Consider the following 17,721-nt stretch of genomic DNA (forward strand, 5'->3'; position numbering starts at 1 on the left):
CCAGATAGCATTTCTTTCACTGTTACAGAAACCATCCATGGAAAAATTCCATTTCAGACTAGCCCTTCTCCCAGCATAGCTCAAATGTATTCACAAGGAAAAAGCGGCCTGAATCATAGTTCTCATGTAGGAGTTACAGCATACTGGCACCCACTCACTCCTCCGCTGCTCTGCGTCTCCCATGCAGAAGTACCACACGCTCTCCAAAGAAAAAGAAGTATAAAAGGACAAAGGGGGAAAGGAGAAACAAATTGGCGCAGGCAATCAAGTGACACAGATTAGCATTTCTATTTTTAGAACAGTTTCAGAAGCTGAACACCCTGATTGCAGCACTTCTTATCATCCCTCTATACTTTCATATTGGCTATTGGCAGGACTGTAATCCTCCCGCAAGCGCTGCACAACAGTATTTCTTCAGGAGCAATGCAGGAAACGGCGACCGGGAATGAGAGGCCACCTCGTGCCTTCCAGTTGTCCAGGGACAGGAGGGGCAATAACCCGGTCAGCGCTTTGTACCAATACCGATCAATTAACTCTTTGCCTTGACTCGTTTGCAAGTCAGTACATTTCTGGTGGGAGCACAGAGCCACTTAACTCCTTCCCCATCGCTCCAGACAAGACAGGTGATGGCTGTTTTCTTCCATACACCCTCACTGGGGATAGAAGTAGTACCTACAACATGATTATTTCCATTTCCTTACCCATGGGAATATAGTTAACGTCAGAGAAATAACAACCACTACAAAATCCCAGCGCTGTAGAGCCAGGCTTAAAGGACAGAAATGCGTCTGCTTTCCGTAGGGCTTTCAGCCACCCAAGCATACAAAACACTGCTATTACACTGCCTTGCAGTTTTATTTCTGCTGCAGAAATCTCCTTGAATTTTCAATCCCCTACATTCTAAACCGAGAACCGTTAAGCAGCAAATTGGAGAGGAAGATAAGTAATTTCTTTGCAACCATGTCAAGTTTTCAACTTTGTGATAACTGCAAGTGCAAACCAGAGTAATCGTGACATGTCAAATGCGTTATTGCTGCATAGGAAGCTGCCAGTGACATCAGGACACAATTCCAAGTGTGTTTTGAAGATCTGTTTCATCACTTAAAAAAAATAGGGGAAGGGAAGAGAGGGGAATACCAATCTATGCAAACAAAATGAGGGGTTTAGCCTGTTTTGCCAGCAATACAAGCAAGCACAGTGTCAAAGGGGTCATTTCAAATGACCAGGACAGCAGAGGAAAGATGAATAGGCAGGGAAAGGGCAGACTGAGCCTCTTGGAAATTGTTATTCTTCAATCTCAGTCCATGGTTGCTCATGCTGGCTAAGAAACTGCTGCAGGAGAGATGATATACTTTTAGTTTAATAAATTGCACACCATATCACTATGAAATAATCTGGCAAAAAAGTAAATTAAATATAAGTGTGATGAAAAAAATCAAATATCTTTCCATGTATATACATTTTCTGGTTTTGCTTTGTAGGCAGTATGTAATTGCTTGAAGGGGTACTCTGGAGATGGTAAAAGATGCACATACATCAGTCTGTGTTCACAAGTAAGTATCCATTTAAAGAGAGTATTTAAAGTCTTGTTATAATCATTACATTTTTGGATTTTGTATGCATTCAAAACTAAGTCAGGTATGCCCAGAATCAACTTAAGTTAACTTAGCTAATCTTTAAATGTGCTTGGTTCAGTACATGCACTAGTGCTGTCACTATTTTAGAAACTAAGTGTGCAGTAAGGGCTCTTCCTGAACCACAGCCTGGACAGAACAAAACTGAGGGCCTGGGCTCATCACTGAGTCTTAACAAAAAAAAACACACCAAAAAAAACCAAAACACAACAAACAAACAAACAAAAAAAAAACCCAAAACAAAACAAAAAAAACCCACCACACACTTCAAATCAGATCTGGAGAAACAGCCCCTAGTCTGTAGTGGTAAAACATAAGTCATGTCTTCTCAGCAAATTTTCTGTCATTGCTAGAGTTCATATAAAAAACCACTATCTGAATTTGTGTTTGGGACACAGAGGGCTTACTAATATTTCAATTACTATTTAAAAAAATGCAGTTTCTAGGCAAGACAATTAAATAGTTGGTTCAAATGATAAGAGAGAAGTGTGATCTACTACATGGTACCTGTAATGACCAAAAAAAAAAAAAAGTTCAGGTTGTGGATGCTCAGGGGCCAGTTCTAGCTGTTCTGGGAGACAAGTGATTGGGAACCATATAGAACAGTCTACGGTAGATGAAAACACCTATTTTTAATGTTCTCCTGTCATTAAGTCCTCTGGTGCGGTTTGGGACCATATCTGTGCAGCCTGCACATGAGAAATTATCATGTGTCAGCATACACATCCCCTTCTCAGTCTGAAAATTTTTTTAGCCTGATCAGAGTAACAAGTCCTCACGTTGCTGGGTGATAACCAGTGAAATCCGTGTTGGGGCAAAGAGGTGCTCAAGGGCCTGGGCTCTCCGGAGCAGACGTTCCCAGCGGAGGTCCCAGCCTGCGGGATCACCACGGGCAGAGCTCCCACGGGGCAAGTCAAAAAGCAGAGCCCCTACGGCCGAGCACAGGCTGCATCCCAAACGCATCCCTGTGGATGCAGAGTGCAGGATAGCAACGCTGCAAGCTGCCGCAGAGGCGGCTTAGGGAATAGTGAAAGAGAGGAGGGGAGAATGGAAGCCTCTGCTGATGGCAAGGCTAAAAGGAGAAAAAAAAAAGAAAAAAAAAGCATTCGCCACACCAACCATTTCCCTTCTTTTCCTCCACAACACACAGCACAGGGCTTCCCACGGCGTTCCTCGTTTTGTCCCTCACTTATCACTGCAGGCTGAGAATCAGCCGCGTTCGTTTCACACGAGCCAACTCACACACTGCAAGTCACGCAATTGCAAGCAACGCGGCTCTCCGCACCAGCCGCACCACTCTGCTTCTTGGCAAGCTGCACCAGGGACACATCCACTCTCCCGTGCACGTTAATCCTTTGTGCTCCGAGCGCAGCGACTATAATTCTCACCCTCTGGGCCCTGCCTGTCAGCAGAGTTTCTCTAACCTTGAAAGGCTGCAGAGATGAAAGAGCAAGGGCAAAAACAGAAGCTGGAGGGAGGAGAGCTCGAAGTTACGATCTACTGCTTCCTATGATTTTGTATGCTTTTGCCTTTTCCTACCCCTTGTTCCAGCAACTTTTCTTCCAATTGGCTAATTATAGATATTTTTAAAAAAAAAAAAAAAAATAGTCTTGAAAACTGTTACTGTCAAACCAGGCTAATCTGGCTTCCCTTTGGCAAACCCGTGTGCAGCAAAGCTTCCTGCAAAGCTACGATAAGCCCAAGGTTGCCAACAGTCCACCTAAATCTAGCCAAATAAATAGCAAAAGCACCCGGCCCCACTACTCACTACGACCTGTCAAGTCAGGCCCCGCTGGCAGCTCCCAAAGGAGCTTCTGCTCCCACTTATGGCCCACGGGAAAGGATCCCCCACATGACCAGCAACAGAAAGGACACCAATGAAACAAGCACAAGGAAAGAAAACAAGACGATTTCTCAATTTTTCCCAATTTGCTCTCAAATCCAGGATAGAAACTTTTTTGCAAACTGAGGCGCTAGCTGGGGAGCACCCACTGGTGACCGGGCAGAGCTCTGAGTGCCGGCACGCCGCTCCGGGATGAGGAACGTCTCCCCTCGGCACAGATTTCTTCCCGGGGGCAGGCGGCCGGGTGAGGTGCATCGTTGCTGCTCCGAGCAGCCTTAGGTCGCACCGGTAGCGCACCCGAGGGCAGACAGGAGATGTTTTGGAGGAGAGCACGTGTGGTGGGTCAACAGGCAGCCCTGCGGTAATGCTCCTCCAGAAATCCAGGCTCCTAGCACCGTAAAAGTGATTTACGGCTATAGTTCCCTTCAGTGTAAGTCAATGCCGCCTCAGCAGAGCGGCTAAGACTCCTCCCCAAGGTCGGGAATGAAACCTGCCTGGAAATCTTTTGGATCCTTATAACACCATGAACTGAAGATATAAGGAGGTAATGAAAACTAGATCCTCTGCATAAAATGAGTTATTTCTTATGAACCTTAAATGCTCTTCATTGTTTGCAAGAAAGTATATACTGCCAGAAGTTCCAGTAAGATCTTGTTTCGAAAAGCTGTCAGGATTAAGTCTTTCTAAGCTATATACATCGGGGGGAAAAAGTGGTGAACTAGAATTGTCCTGCACACCTGGCAATGAAGGAATTGAATATTTTAAATTTTGATCTTACAAGAATAACGGAGGCTGCAGTGAATTTGCCACCTGTAATGACACCGAGCTGACAGAAAGGACCTGCACCTGCAAACGTAACTACATTGGGGATGGATTTAAGTGCCGAGGCAATATCTTTCAGGTAAAGTGCTGTACATGTTTGCTGTCCCTTATTTTTCTTCAGATAGTTATTTAATACAGCGGTTTTCTCTTGAAATATGCCAATTTTTTCCTTGAACAAATTGGTAGGTCTACCGCAGAATTGGAAATAATACCAATCCGAGAAATCAGGAATAGAAACAGGACACTGCAAGATAATCTTACCTGCCTCAAACAAACAAAAAAACCCACCAAAAAAAAAAAAAAAAAAACAAAAAACCAAAAACAAACAAAACACACCACAAAAACTACAACTAATGGACAGTCATTATGACTACAGTACTAGGGAGTTAATACTATTATTTTTAGGTGTCAAAGAAGCCTGTTCTTTGATAAAGCAATGTAAGAAAAGAACAGGACCAATGCAGATGGGCAGCATTTATTCCAAGCCAGAAATCCTCTTTGTTTTCCAAGTGCTGCATTTGTTTATACTCCACAGATATTGCCCCATGTTTGGAGCACTGTTACAAAGTCTTGTTCTTGGTTGCAGGAACTCCTCAGGGACTCCAACACATCCAGGTTTTATTTCCACTTAGAGGTAAGAAAAAGTCAAGTACTTTTATTTTTTTTTTTTTTTGGGGGGGGGGGGGGGGGGAAGGGGGGTGTCCCTCTTTTTTTTTTTTCTTTTTTTTTTCCCCCCTCAAGGACGGTGCAGGGAGCAGGCATGAATCTGGCCTGTATCAACATCCTTCAACTTAATTGGAAGTGGATTTGGATCACCAGCCACTAATACCAGAGATGCTCTAGTTTAAACTATTAATTGTCATGAAAACCTCTAGAGAATTAATAACAAAGACTAAGATTCCAGGGAAAAATAGGGCCCCCAGACCAGGCATAAAACTGAAGCTTTCACCCAGTCCGAGATCTTCCAGCACATCTCTCATGAATTCTGGTGTGAGCAAATACCGCTCCTCTCCTAGCCCTGCTGCGTTTCCAAGCTGCGATGCTGTGTCCAGTTGCCTCTTGGATATGTCCCGGGACGCTGCTGCGTGTTGCTAGACAGTCAGCGCGCACCCCGGTTCTCACTGCTTTTTGGAGACCCGCAGTAGTAATTCTCCATTTACCCTGAGCCTCAGGGCAGCACAAACCCGCACACCGGCCTGCTAGTCCACAGACTCATATTCTAGTTTCACGTGCGCTACGGCGGTAAACTAACTATTTCTTCCCACTTCAGCAGAGCTCTCTCCCTATTTCAGTTTGTCAGCGGTCACTGCAAAGCGCCAGCAATACCCTAGGTCCATTTGTCCCTCTAACAGTAACTAATCTACTCCTAGGTACAAGCAACCTAAATGCGTGTACAAACACATGCATATATCCACTCTTGACTCTATCGAGATGAAAGGGTTTATTCATCTTCCCTTGACGAGGAGGGGATCGCCCTCCTCCACCCTCCCTACACTTAGTGTTGGGAGCTTTCCCCCTTCTCCTGTTCACTACTGCGGAGGAAACGGAGACTTGGCGATAAGCCGCAGCCTTCCATTTGATGCCCGTGGGCTGGGAAGGAAAGTCCACGCCACGCCGGAGTTTCTCTCCCCCTTGCGTTGCAGGGAAGGGAACCCGACGCGCAACAGCAGCAGGGCTGGGGGCACCGCTTCCCCCTCAGCAGGGCTGTGCCCATCGCTGCGCGATGTTGTGTGCTTTAACGACTCATTCCTGCTTTGTCCTCTTAAATTTGGCAGGCCTTGTCTATCAGAGATATTGCAGGCCCTGGCCCTTTCACCCTGTTTGTACCTCGCACAGACGTACTAAACAGCGACCCACGAGTAAGTAAGAAGGCCAGAAGTTTTTTGGGGAGCTGGCCGTGAGTTTTTTGGATTCAGATGCCTCGCTCAACTGCTTCTCAACAACTCCACTTTTTGCTGCAGGTCAAGGACTGGGTTGCCAAAGGCGTGATGGCTCAAGTCCTCCGGTACCATATGGTGGGTTGTGCCAGCCTGTTGTACAGCGACCTGACAGCAGTCGCCAACATCACGTCCCTCCATGGGGACCCGATACACATCAGCTACTCGCAGGTAACAGAGAATGAAGAGGCAGGAGACAGAATAATAAAACAGTCCGCTTTCATTCAGCTTCTTTTAAAAACCTGAATGGTTCCCTTTCCTCCTCTGATGCACAAAGATAAATAAATAGCATTAAAAGAAGGTTGCCCATTCAGCTGAAGTGTTCAGCACTTATCTGCTATGCTAAGAGTGGAGTTGTACAACCCTTGCTTTGACACCAGTTATTTCATCCTCAGACTCTGGCTTTACGAGCATGATGAGAGTTTGAAAAAGCAAAGGGCAATTTATTAAAACTGAAGCTACCGTTTGCTGCAAAGAAAGGATGGTCTGGGCTCACCATACCAAAGAAATTTGGCATCAGCCTCACCCACTCACAAGGTTCCACAGAAAACATGTTTTTGTTGCCTTTCCAGAATTCGCTGGTTTTGAACAACAAAGCTGAAATTATATTCCGTGATGCTGTTGGCACAAATGGCGTGATCCATGTCATAAACCAAATTCTGGTCCCATCACATATGCAGGATTTCCCCCTTAAGAAGGTATGTGCCATTCTCAACGCAGGGGCTTTTCCACAGTTACTGTTAGATATGTAGATCACGTAAGTCACAAAAAAAAAAACCCAGGGATACTGAAAAGACCTTATACAAACATCATTTGACACTGCTGAATAAGTTAAACGTTATATTTAAAATTCATTCAGGAATTACAGTTATACCAAGAACAGTATAAGAGGACTTCTGCACAGGGTTTTTACAGTAGCATTGATTTCATAACAAAAAAGTGACTTACAGGGTAAAGCCAGCCAATATCTGCTTTTTAAATACCCATATAACGTATTTATTAGATAAGTTACCGAATATGCCTTTCTTCATAGGAAAGCCTTAAAATGGTTGCAGCCAAACACGGATACATCCTGTTCAGCAGTTTGCTAGAGGTAAGGACACAAGGCACAGCAGCAATTGGGCAAAGGTTTTAAACACGTCTCTTAAATACAAGAGCGCAGACGTGGCACAAGGCATCACTGGCAGGATGGTGTTCAGGGGAGCCAAAGGGCTCACAACACCGCACACAACCCTGCTCACCACGTGGTCCCTCTCCCGCAGAGGTGGGGGGGTTGTCAGGTGGACCCACAGCCACTTTTCCCCTCCCCATTCAGCTCTGTCCTACCATATCCCAAATTGCACAGCCAAGGTTTGACCCAAATGTGATTTTTTTGGGGCCCAAAGTTGGGCCATCAGCCTGGGTTTCGGTGGGCAGCCCTGGGTGATGGAGCAATTCTGAGAATTTGGTCACGTAACTCAACTTGGGCAGCTCAACTCGGGCATCTGTTTTCTTTAAAGTCATGGTGTTTGCAGGCTGGTGACCGGGCAGCCCACAGGCCACTGCATCCCAGTCACACCAGGCATTCACCCCATAGGGTCAACATCATTTTAGATGGAGCGCTAATCCTCCGCCCCTATTTTTGGTACGTTGCAGAAAAACAACCTGCTTGGGCTGATCAACGATCCTATCCACAAACCCGTCACGCTCTTCTGGCCCACAGACGCAGCTATCCGTGGGCTACCGCAGGAGCAGCTGGACTTTCTCTTCAAGAAGACCAACACAGACAAACTGGTGCAGTACCTCAAATTCCACGTTGTCCGTGACGCTGCGGTAAGCCCTTGCTTTTTAGGAGCATTGCCAAGGCCAAGACATGCGAGCCCAGACACGAACATCTCCCCTCCTTCCTTCCCAGGTGTTGGCCTACCAGCTACCCCTCTCCACCTCGCTGAAGACCCTGCAGGGCTCCAACCTCAGCATCAGCTGTGGGGATAACAGGGAGATTGTAAGTGTTCGCCCCGCTGGCACATTTACCCCTTGCCCCTGCTGCAGGATCTGTTCACGCAGACCCCGCCGTGCCTGCGCGCAACCCCCAGAAAGGGTCAGTGGCATCAAAACCCAGTTGATCTTCCCCAGTCCGTGCCAACAGCCACCAAACCAGGGCAGCCGCTCCAACGGATTCAGCAGGCTAGGTGCTTTGTAAGACTCTTTGGAACTGTCATCTTCTCTGTTGTAAGATGCTATTTGTTCAAAACAGCTCTCCATTAGTTACCTCAAAACTGAGATCCTAGCACATTTTAATTTCTCCTACAATGAAATACACAATGGAAAACTATTAAAATGAACCCGGCTCTGGCAGAAGCCCCACGAATGTAGCATCTGCATGCAGACTCTGGTTTGTAAGCACTTACAAGCTAAGGTTGCAGGCATGCACACAGCCTGTTAAGCCAGAAAAATGGCACATTTTTCTTTGCCAATGTATCAGATCATACCTGGTGAGCATCTACCTCTCAAAACACGACTAAGACTAAACGTGCATAAGGTAAACATAGGGCTGGCATACTCTGTCCCCTTCAGGAAAGGAAAAAGATCTGCTCATCTGTGAGGTTATAGCATTCAGCTATAGGAAAAGAGGTCCCCGAACGGGTTTCGAGCCCCTACAGCCATCAGCGTTACCTCCAGGGTAGTTTAACACACCACCTTGCACCGAGAGCATTCCTACAGGGGAAGGATTATCCCTAACTCCCATTCAGGCCCTGGATTCAGCCTGGATTCAAGGAAGACTGGCTCCTGACTTATCACCCCCCCTGTCCCCATCCCGTCTCTCAGGGTGCCCTTTTCCTGAACGACCGACAGTGCAAGATAGTGCAGCGGCAGCTGGAGTTCGACGGGGGCATCGCCTACGGCATTGACTGCCTGCTGACAGACCCCAGCCTGGGGGGACGCTGCGACAGCTTCTTCACCGTGGATTTCATGGTCAGACCCCTTTTTTTGGTCCCCCCGCCCTGGCAAAGACACGGCCCAAGGGCCAAACCCCATCCTCACAGGGAGCGGGGCAACACTCGCAGCAGCTTCGGCACTACTGAGATTAAGTGCCACCGCTTCAGGCTGGCTTCGTCTGTCACCTGGGTTAGAGCTAAGGTTCAGAAGCGCAGCACAACACCCGAAAAATACACGACAGACATCCTGCATCCACCCTAAGCAACACACAGGACAAGCGGTTCCAGCGAAGACCAGCTTAGCGAGCCCTGCCCTGTTACAAACGCGAGCATAAACTTGAGCAAGGACAGAGCTTCCTATCGTGCTTTTAAATTAATATAAATTCACACTGATTTGGTCATAGAGATTGCATTTACAAAGTTCCCAATTACAAAGGAACAGCATTGCTGTCCCAGCTGCACAAGATATTAAGGACACAAGACAGAGGACTGCCTGGTCTGTTGGCCGGGCTCTCAGTCTCCCACATTTCTTGCTTTCACAGAAATATCCTTTAACACACCTGAACAGTCACTGTTAGAGTGGAGGAAGTTTCCTCTGTGAACTTTGATGGGTCCCACAAACAGGAAGTTTTGAAAGCCATTTTGAAATGGTTTCACAAGTAAATTTACTTCAGTTTCATTAGAATGTATGAAAAAATTACCAAAAAGTAAAAAAAAATTTCATGTAATCAGTCTTAAAAAAAAAAACTTATTGGAATTTATATTTCAATTATAAAACCAACACTTTGCGGGTATCCCATCTGCTCAAGTTACCTTTTGTTTCATGATTTTGTTAAATGAAATTGAATAGATATCATTTCCTCGGATCTAGTCAGCATTTCCTGAAAAGTAACCATTTACCTCTACTCCAAATTAGACACCCAGACCCGATGCAGCCCATGTCAATACTTGAAGAATATTCACCATCTCTTCCCTGCTTGTTTAAATCCATAGCAAAGTTTGTTCTTCCAGAACTTATATTCTGGTATCAAAACTATTTTCTTGCATTGCGTGGCACTAAATTAACACAAATATTTTGTTGTCATTCTCCTCTCTTCTTTCTCCAGAGTTTTTTTATATTCTGTTTCAAGTGTAGTAAGCCTACACTCTTCTCTCCTCATATTTGCTGCTCTCATAGAACAGACTTTTTGTCCATATCAAATAGCCCTTTGTTGTCATTATTTTAATATACTTTTTTTTCTTCTCCATTTTGTATAACAGGGGCATTGTGTTAGCTGTTTCAGTAATTCGAAATGCCCTCCAGGGACAAAACCAAAGGTAATACCTTAAAATCTTGCATTTAAGAGCCTAACCTGCTCCTCTCTGTACTTCACACATGCAAACTCTAATAAGTTGCTTTGAAAAAAAATGAAAAGAGTACCCTCAACAGCGAAACCACACTGTTAAGTGATGCCATAAAGCCTCAGGGACAAACCTGTCCCTGGGCAAACACTCAGGGGCTGGGGGGGGGGGGGGGGGACGACGCTTGCTGGTCTCGCACAGCACCCACCGTAGCGAGTGCTTGGGGGGACTTTGGAGCAGCCCCTCCATCCTCATTAACAGCACTTAGCAAGTCTGGACTCAAGAAGGCGGCAGGGACCTCACACCTGCACTCTTCACACACCACGTTCTAATTCGATGTACATCAAGAACGGTGATTTAACAAGGAAAATAAAACCAAACCTCCACGCAGCACTCATCTTCTGCATTTTCCCCTCCTCTCTGCGCCGGCGCGTGCGATGCCCAGGACGGGATCCAGCGGTGCACGTACGAGTCCTACGGGCTGCGGCGGGACGGCTGCCGAAGGAACTGCTCCATGGTCATCCACGCGGCCAAGTGCTGCAAGGGCTACTTCGGGCCAGACTGCCAAGGTAGGAGCCCCCTCCCCGAGCACCCTGCGGAGCGCCCAGCCGGCTGAACGGCGGGACCTGGGGTAGCGCGATGAGGAGACGCCAGCCGCAAGATGGGGGAACTCTGTTGCAAGAGCTGAAGTAAATAGAAAGTAGTATTGCTTTGCCGCTCCAGAGAATCTCTCTTTCGCATTTACGGCAAGTTTTAAACTCCAGGCTAGCAAACTGAGTGAATGCTATAAAGACTGCCCTGCTGTAACTGACCCTAGCGAGAATTAATTAGTCACCAGGTGAAAGTCCTTTCGACACAAGACCAGACCTCAGGTTTGTGGCGGTGACACCAGGGCACGCCAGAGACACAACGTAGGATCCCTCAGCCACCTGCAAGCAGGCACGCCACCGGTGCAAGCTCAGGAATTGTAACTTTAACCAGGTGTGAGACAGTTTGGGAGGCTTTCTCCCCGGCTGTTTGTTAGCACCCACTAACGAACCGTGTGCTCCTTCACCCCCCAGCCCCACAGGGGAATGGTACTGAGGCTCTCACCGGGGCACGTAGGCATCCAGATTTCACAGTCTGCCATATGCAGGTCCCACGCAATTTTGGCCAGCCTGGCCTGAGCTGCCCTTTGGGCTCACCCCAGCAGCACCCAGACACGCGGAGGTGCACAAGCAAGGCTGGATTTGGGCAGGGGCTGGGCAGCGCCATTCACCGATGGGTCGGAATGAGCAAGCGGTCAGGTAACAGCACCCAGACGCAGCGCTGGAAGGGGCCGTGACGCCCTTCTGACAGGAGTTGTAAAGCACGTCAAGGAATTCAGAGCAGGAGGCTTGCAGTTCCAAGCGTCACATCTGCTTTTACACACCCCAACAGAGATGCATTTACAGGCCTTTCCCTGTTCAAGCATTTTTTTACAGAACAATAAAGAACAGTGTCAATGAATAAGCATGCACTTGAGCTAAACAGACACTTTTTTTTTTTTTTTTTTTTTTTTTTTAATTCTTCCAGCTTGTCCAGGGGGCCCAGAGACCCCATGCAATGACCACGGCTCCTGCGACGACGGGTACAGCGGGACAGGAGAGTGCCGCTGCGACCGCGGCTTCAACGGGACGTCGTGCGAGCTGTGCTTGCCGGGCAGATACAGCTCCAGCTGCAGGCGTGCGTTCACATTTCCTTTCCATGCTGTTGCCCGTGTCACACTTAAACTGCTTTGTCAGTGATGGGTTAAGTAAACCGAGAAATGCTTCCCCCTTTCAACACCAACATTTTTCCCCGAGTGCCTCCTCACACAGAGGGATGGCACAAGGTCTCAGAAGGGAGGAGGAGAAGGTGGGGAGGTGGCAGAGGCTTACTTAGCTTTCTCTGCAGGGCTCCTCCTATTCTCATATGGTACATAAGTAACAGGGAACGGAGACAGAGCCTCTGTCAACAAGTGTTTTCAGCTACGGCACAGCATTCTCCCCTATCCCCATAAAGGGCAAGACAGGATTTTAGCAATGTGGTTCCTCAAGGATTGCAGGAGACCAAGGCTACACGTTATTTTTGTGGAAAAGAAGAAAAAAAAACACGAAAGAAGGCAGTTTGTGAAGAGGAACAGCAGCCAAGAAACTGCTCACATAATCCTTTTTGCTGTGGTTTTAAATGTGAACTAGGTGGAACCAGGATCAATATCACCCTTTAAACTTAAATGTTTTCCCAACATAAAGCCATCAGGTGGGAAGCTACATTAATCTCTCTCCTAACTATGTGCACCTGTAGTGCTCATCATGCACATAAAGTGGGGTTTATAAGCTAGATATCCTTAGGGTAGAGGCAAGACACTAGGATTGGATACCAATGCTCAAGAGTATGCTTACCTGCAATTTATCAGTTTTATAGCACAACGTAGCATCAACTGTGTGAGCTAGTAGCCTGATGCAGATTGTGGTGTCTAACAGAAAAAAAAACTTTTCTAGCCCCTTCTCTTCAATGCATATTTATGTCGGCCAAAAATTAGATAACTGAGAGGGTGAAACTCCTTTTCAGCAGGACCAGCTCTTCACAGAATCAGTTTCCCCAATCCCACATCACTGTTGTCTTTAAAGAACAATATTTCAGGAAGAGAGATAAGGCAAGAAAGGATGCTACTTCATTGCATTATAAATCAGAGAGTCACCAATAATTCCTTAAAAAGGACTCAGCATCTAAGTTATTGCAGGGCCCAAAGAGTGAGGGGGAAAAAAACCATCACCCATAGATTAAATCAGTCCCTCATTCTTCAGTTTCACAGCTGCTGCACATTAGGACAGGATCAGGCTGGGTCTTCAGCTCAGCCATTAACTCCTTCCTGCCACAGTCCTTTGTGAAGTTTGCTACTCTACCACGATGAAGATCAACCCTCGTTTTCGTTCTCAGAGTAACAGCGGATGAATGCCGGTTATAAAATCATAGGATCACAGGTTAATTCAGGTTGGAAGGGACCTCAGAAGGTCTCTAGTCCAAGCCCTGGTCCAAGCAGGGTCAGCCCTGAGCTCAAACCAGGCTGTTCAGGGTTTGTCCCGTCAGGGCTTGCAAACATGCAAGGATGGAAACCGCCCAACCGCTCTGGACTCTCTGGCCCACTGCTTGACTGGCCTCGTGGTGAAAAACCACGAGGTTAAATTTATCGAAATAGTTGCTGAATAATACTGTATCTCAACTGACAGTCTAGGTGGTTTCTCTAAGGAAAGATTTTCCCTTTTCCCAAAGGCAGCTCTGTAAGTGATCCTTCTGCGTTCCTTTTGCAGCCTGCGAATGCAAGACCCACGGGCAGTGTGACGAGGGCTATTCAGGAACGGGACGATGTTTCTGCGAAACGGGATGGACTGGCCGGCTGTGTGACACCAAGCTAGGTCTCTGCCTCTTCTCACCAGGCTCCGTCGCGTGGAGCCAAGGGTTGCTAGCACTTGCAATTTAACAGAGGATTTGCGTAGAAAAGAGAGAGAAAGGGTTAATAATGTCAGAAGCCCTCACTGGAGGCTAAAGGACTCTGCTCTGGACTCTGAATGTGTCCCTTCACCTCCCTGTCTCCGCTTTTGTGAAATGGGAATATAAGTGTTTACCTCCCCCGGGAAGGGGCTCTGGGTTACCTGAGGGAAGGTATCACCCAAGAGTTAAGCAGTCAAAAAAAAAAAAAATTCTGACAGGTTTTCCCGTTAGCAAGACTGGTATGACGGCTTTTCTTTCTGCATGAAACAAGGGCATTGCACTATAAATAGCATCTTCACCCCCGCTGTTCTGCCTTCCCCCCAGCTCTGCAGCCAGTGTGTTCCCCGAGTTGCTCCGCCAACGCCGTCTGCACGGAGAACAACACGTGTCAGTGCAAGCCGTTCTACGACGGGGATGGGATCACGTGCACCGGTGAGCTCCCTCTCGCACGTCTTGTTACAAGAAAGCAAGTTGTCCCCTCTTGCACATGCAGTTACCATCCGGTATGAAATGTTAAAAAAACCTAAAAACTTCCACAACGCAGCAAGTGAAACAAATTCAGGATATGTACAGATCAGGTTTTTTCTGAAGCAAGTGGCTGGCTTCACCAGGCTTTACCGAGCAGGATTATGAGCAAGAGGTGCGCTTCAGTCAGGTTTTGGAGACAGTATGGGTTTTAGCAGTGTTTCACTTAATAGGATTTTCTTTGATGACCTTAGGCAAGGCAGTTCCTCAGTAACATCACTGCAGAAACAGTCGTTCTTTCTGAGCCAGGTGTCTTGCGTCCTCTGGAGTCACCCTGGCCAGAGCAGAGTCCCCAGAAAAGCAGCTCTCTTGGGCCACCAAAAGGCAAAGCAGAATCTCTGGGGGTGGTGCCACGTTTCTTAAACCGACGGTATCCCGACAAGGGCTTCAGAGCCCTAGAGGACAGCCTTTGCACAAGGTCAGGAATGCCTCAGGAAACTCAGGTTTTTTCCCCAAACAAGTGTCGTAGTATTTTTAGCGTGCCTTGCTTTGTCTCTGTGAAGACCATCCTCTTTAAAAGCAGACTTTACTCCCCTGTTTTCTTTTCCCCACGCAGCTGCAGACCTTTGCAAACAAAACAACGGCGGGTGCCACAAGGCAGCCGAATGCACGCAACTCGGGGTGAAAGTCTTCTGCAGCTGCCAGAGAGGATACAAGGGGGATGGCTTTACGTGCCTTCCAGTAAATCCTTGCGCTGACGGGTTCAACGGAGGCTGCCATGAGCATGCCATCTGCACTGTCATAGGACCTGTAAGTTGAATGATTTCAGTCACCGGCAGGGAAGTCTGAGGCATTTCTTCCCGCTGTCCGCAGAAAGTATTTTCTCTGGCTGGATCACACTCTGTACCGCTCAAAGTCCCTGTTTTCCAAAACAACCTTTACGTAGCTCCAGGCTACTTTCCACATCAGTTTGGTATCCTTTCAGCTCAGGGGTGAGAAACAGTTTGGCTTCTTTGCTCTAGGGAAAGGGGTGGTACAGCAGGTGGGATATTTTGCGTGTGTGCTTTTTCTGTCCCCTTCTTAGCTCTCCCTAACTGCATTTGCAATAGGAGTGTGTTGGATTGAAACTGAATATATTTTGGTAGCTAAACCTAGGGACAGCTGGGAGAATAGTGTCACTTGTTGGCTGGCCGGACTCAGCTTAAAAAGCTCTGCAGCCACATGATACTAATTCCTTGGCCCGCACAGTCAATGTTGTTGAGGAAAACTTGTGCCGGTGACTCGATGCAACATTTGTCCGGGTGCTTTCGGGATCACCTGTCCGTTCCGTTTTGGTGGCTTGCCTGATGTGTCTTCCAGGAGCTATCTAGAAAAGCCTTGCCGCTAATCCGTTCCAGCTGCCAACCACCGCAATCCCTGGATGTCACCAGCTCCTGCTTGGTTTATAGTTCTCAATTTATTACTATCAGCAGGCTGATAAATTCCTTTCATGCTCCCATGCCCAGTCATTTAAATATCATTTTGATAGGTCTGCCATCCGTTTTTGTTAAATTACGTGTCATATAATTCCCCAACGCACGTTGCAGCTTTGTGGGTGGAATTATGCTTTGGTATTAATTCAGGAAAGCGCCCAAGTGCATGTGTAAATGTTTTGCTTAGAAGAATAAATGTCAGTGTCAGAGTTTGTGGTCTGTTGAATCACAGCTGTCAGTAGCAACTTTCCTGTTTGTCCATTCCTGGCTATATCAAGTGAAATTTTTCCAACAGTTCAGAATGTTGCTTGAAATACCACTTTTATGTCAGCTAAGTACTCGGCTTGGCCTTTTTTATTCTCTCTCCGACCAGGACAAACGCAAGTGCGAATGTAAAAACAACTACATCGGCGATGGGCTGAACTGCTCGGTGATGCAGCTTCCCCTCGACCGCTGCTTGCAAGACAACGGGCAGTGCCACCCTGATGCCGACTGTGCCGATCTCCACTTCCAAGGTGAGGATGGCACACGGTGCAGGCCACGGGACAGGGACATCCTCATCTCTGTGCCACTGCACTGAAGCCAGCGGCCAGGATCCTCGCGTCTGTAAGCTCGCTCAGTCCTCTACCTCTGTCCCCTTGAAACAATGAGGTGATTGAAGTTAGAAAGCGTGCTTACGTACTTTGCGGTACCAGATTTATGAAGCAATAGGTGAGGGCATTCCACGTAGGAACGTTACCCCGAAGGGATCAATCTGTCCTAACTACATTTCACAAAATTCACGGGCATTTGTATGGCACGGTTGACTCTGCATCCAGACATGGAAACCCCTTCAGGAAGAGCCGGTTCTTCTCTCGCTTTGCAGATACCACGGTTGGCGTTTTCCACTTACGGTCCCCACGAGGACAGTACAAAATGACTTACGAGAAGGCAAAGGAGGCCTGTGCCAATGAGTCGGCCACCATCGCGACGTACAACCAGCTGCTCTACGCGCAGAAGGTGAGGTAACCTCGCTGCGGGAGAGATCCCTGGAGCCGACCTAGCCACAGCGTGAACGGGGAGAGAGGAGCAAGGGGGCTGCTCTGTGCTAATAAGCTTCATTTTCCCTCCTTTCCTTCCCCCTGTGTCCCGGGGTATGTTTGGCTGGGAGCAGTTTTCAGACTGTTTATTGGTTTCGTGCCTGCTCAGACAGCACTGAAACCAGTTGCCAAGTTCTTGTTTCCAGTGGTACTGGGGTGAGATGGTAGAGTCAGACTTACAGAGTGTTTTCATGCAGGTTTTAATTATTAGCACTTCTTAAAGAAATGTACGCTTCAGAATTATGCTCCGATCAATTTGGTTTTTTAATGTGAGGCTCCAGGAATCTTTTCCCCAAATGCTGTTAAATTAGCAGACCCATTTCCATATTCTCTTCCTTGAGTGTGTTATAGACAACACACGGCTGATGTTAGCAGGATGAGCATCACACCTTGGGTTTGTGAAACTTGTTTTAGAGGAGTGGGTCAGACTGACTGTGCCTCTCTGTCTCCTTCCCATCTGCAGAAGGAGAAGAAACGCTCATCATTTAGAGACATTTACCTCTAGTAAAATGTCAGGCTGGACCACAGCCAGCACGTAAGTCTCCTTCTGCTGCCCAAGGAGATTCAGATTGCGGCCGGAGCTGCATGTCCCCTGTGCCCCATAGTCTAAATATTTACCTTGAAGCAGCAAAGTCGGCAGAGGGGCTGGCTCCAGCACTCCTCGGGACTATTTTCTATGTTGAGCTGGTTTTTTGAGCCCTTCCCACGCTGACAAAAG

General features: G+C 47.3%; 1 protein-coding gene across 1 annotated transcript in view; it reads left to right on the forward strand.

Moving 5' to 3' along the window:
- The window catches only part of STAB2 (stabilin 2), an 84,884-nt gene that overhangs the window by 58,622 nt on the left and 8,541 nt on the right, over window positions 1–17,721 (forward strand). The window contains exons 44-61 of the mRNA XM_049822434.1: window positions 1,482–1,553; window positions 4,259–4,378; window positions 4,886–4,933; window positions 6,075–6,158; window positions 6,261–6,407; window positions 6,809–6,934; window positions 7,270–7,329; window positions 7,872–8,048; window positions 8,131–8,220; window positions 9,045–9,191; window positions 10,415–10,471; window positions 10,941–11,064; window positions 12,050–12,199; window positions 13,807–13,911; window positions 14,312–14,419; window positions 15,069–15,262; window positions 16,298–16,439; window positions 16,790–16,923. Of these exons, the coding sequence (XP_049678391.1) occupies window positions 1,482–1,553; window positions 4,259–4,378; window positions 4,886–4,933; window positions 6,075–6,158; window positions 6,261–6,407; window positions 6,809–6,934; window positions 7,270–7,329; window positions 7,872–8,048; window positions 8,131–8,220; window positions 9,045–9,191; window positions 10,415–10,471; window positions 10,941–11,064; window positions 12,050–12,199; window positions 13,807–13,911; window positions 14,312–14,419; window positions 15,069–15,262; window positions 16,298–16,439; window positions 16,790–16,923 (2,085 nt within the window). The remainder of the gene's footprint in view (window positions 1–1,481; window positions 1,554–4,258; window positions 4,379–4,885; window positions 4,934–6,074; window positions 6,159–6,260; window positions 6,408–6,808; window positions 6,935–7,269; window positions 7,330–7,871; window positions 8,049–8,130; window positions 8,221–9,044; window positions 9,192–10,414; window positions 10,472–10,940; window positions 11,065–12,049; window positions 12,200–13,806; window positions 13,912–14,311; window positions 14,420–15,068; window positions 15,263–16,297; window positions 16,440–16,789; window positions 16,924–17,721) is intronic.

The sequence above is a fragment of the Accipiter gentilis genome, chromosome 18 (genome assembly GCF_929443795.1).
Source record: "Accipiter gentilis chromosome 18, bAccGen1.1, whole genome shotgun sequence".
NCBI classification, from domain to species: domain Eukaryota; kingdom Metazoa; phylum Chordata; class Aves; order Accipitriformes; family Accipitridae; genus Astur; species Astur gentilis.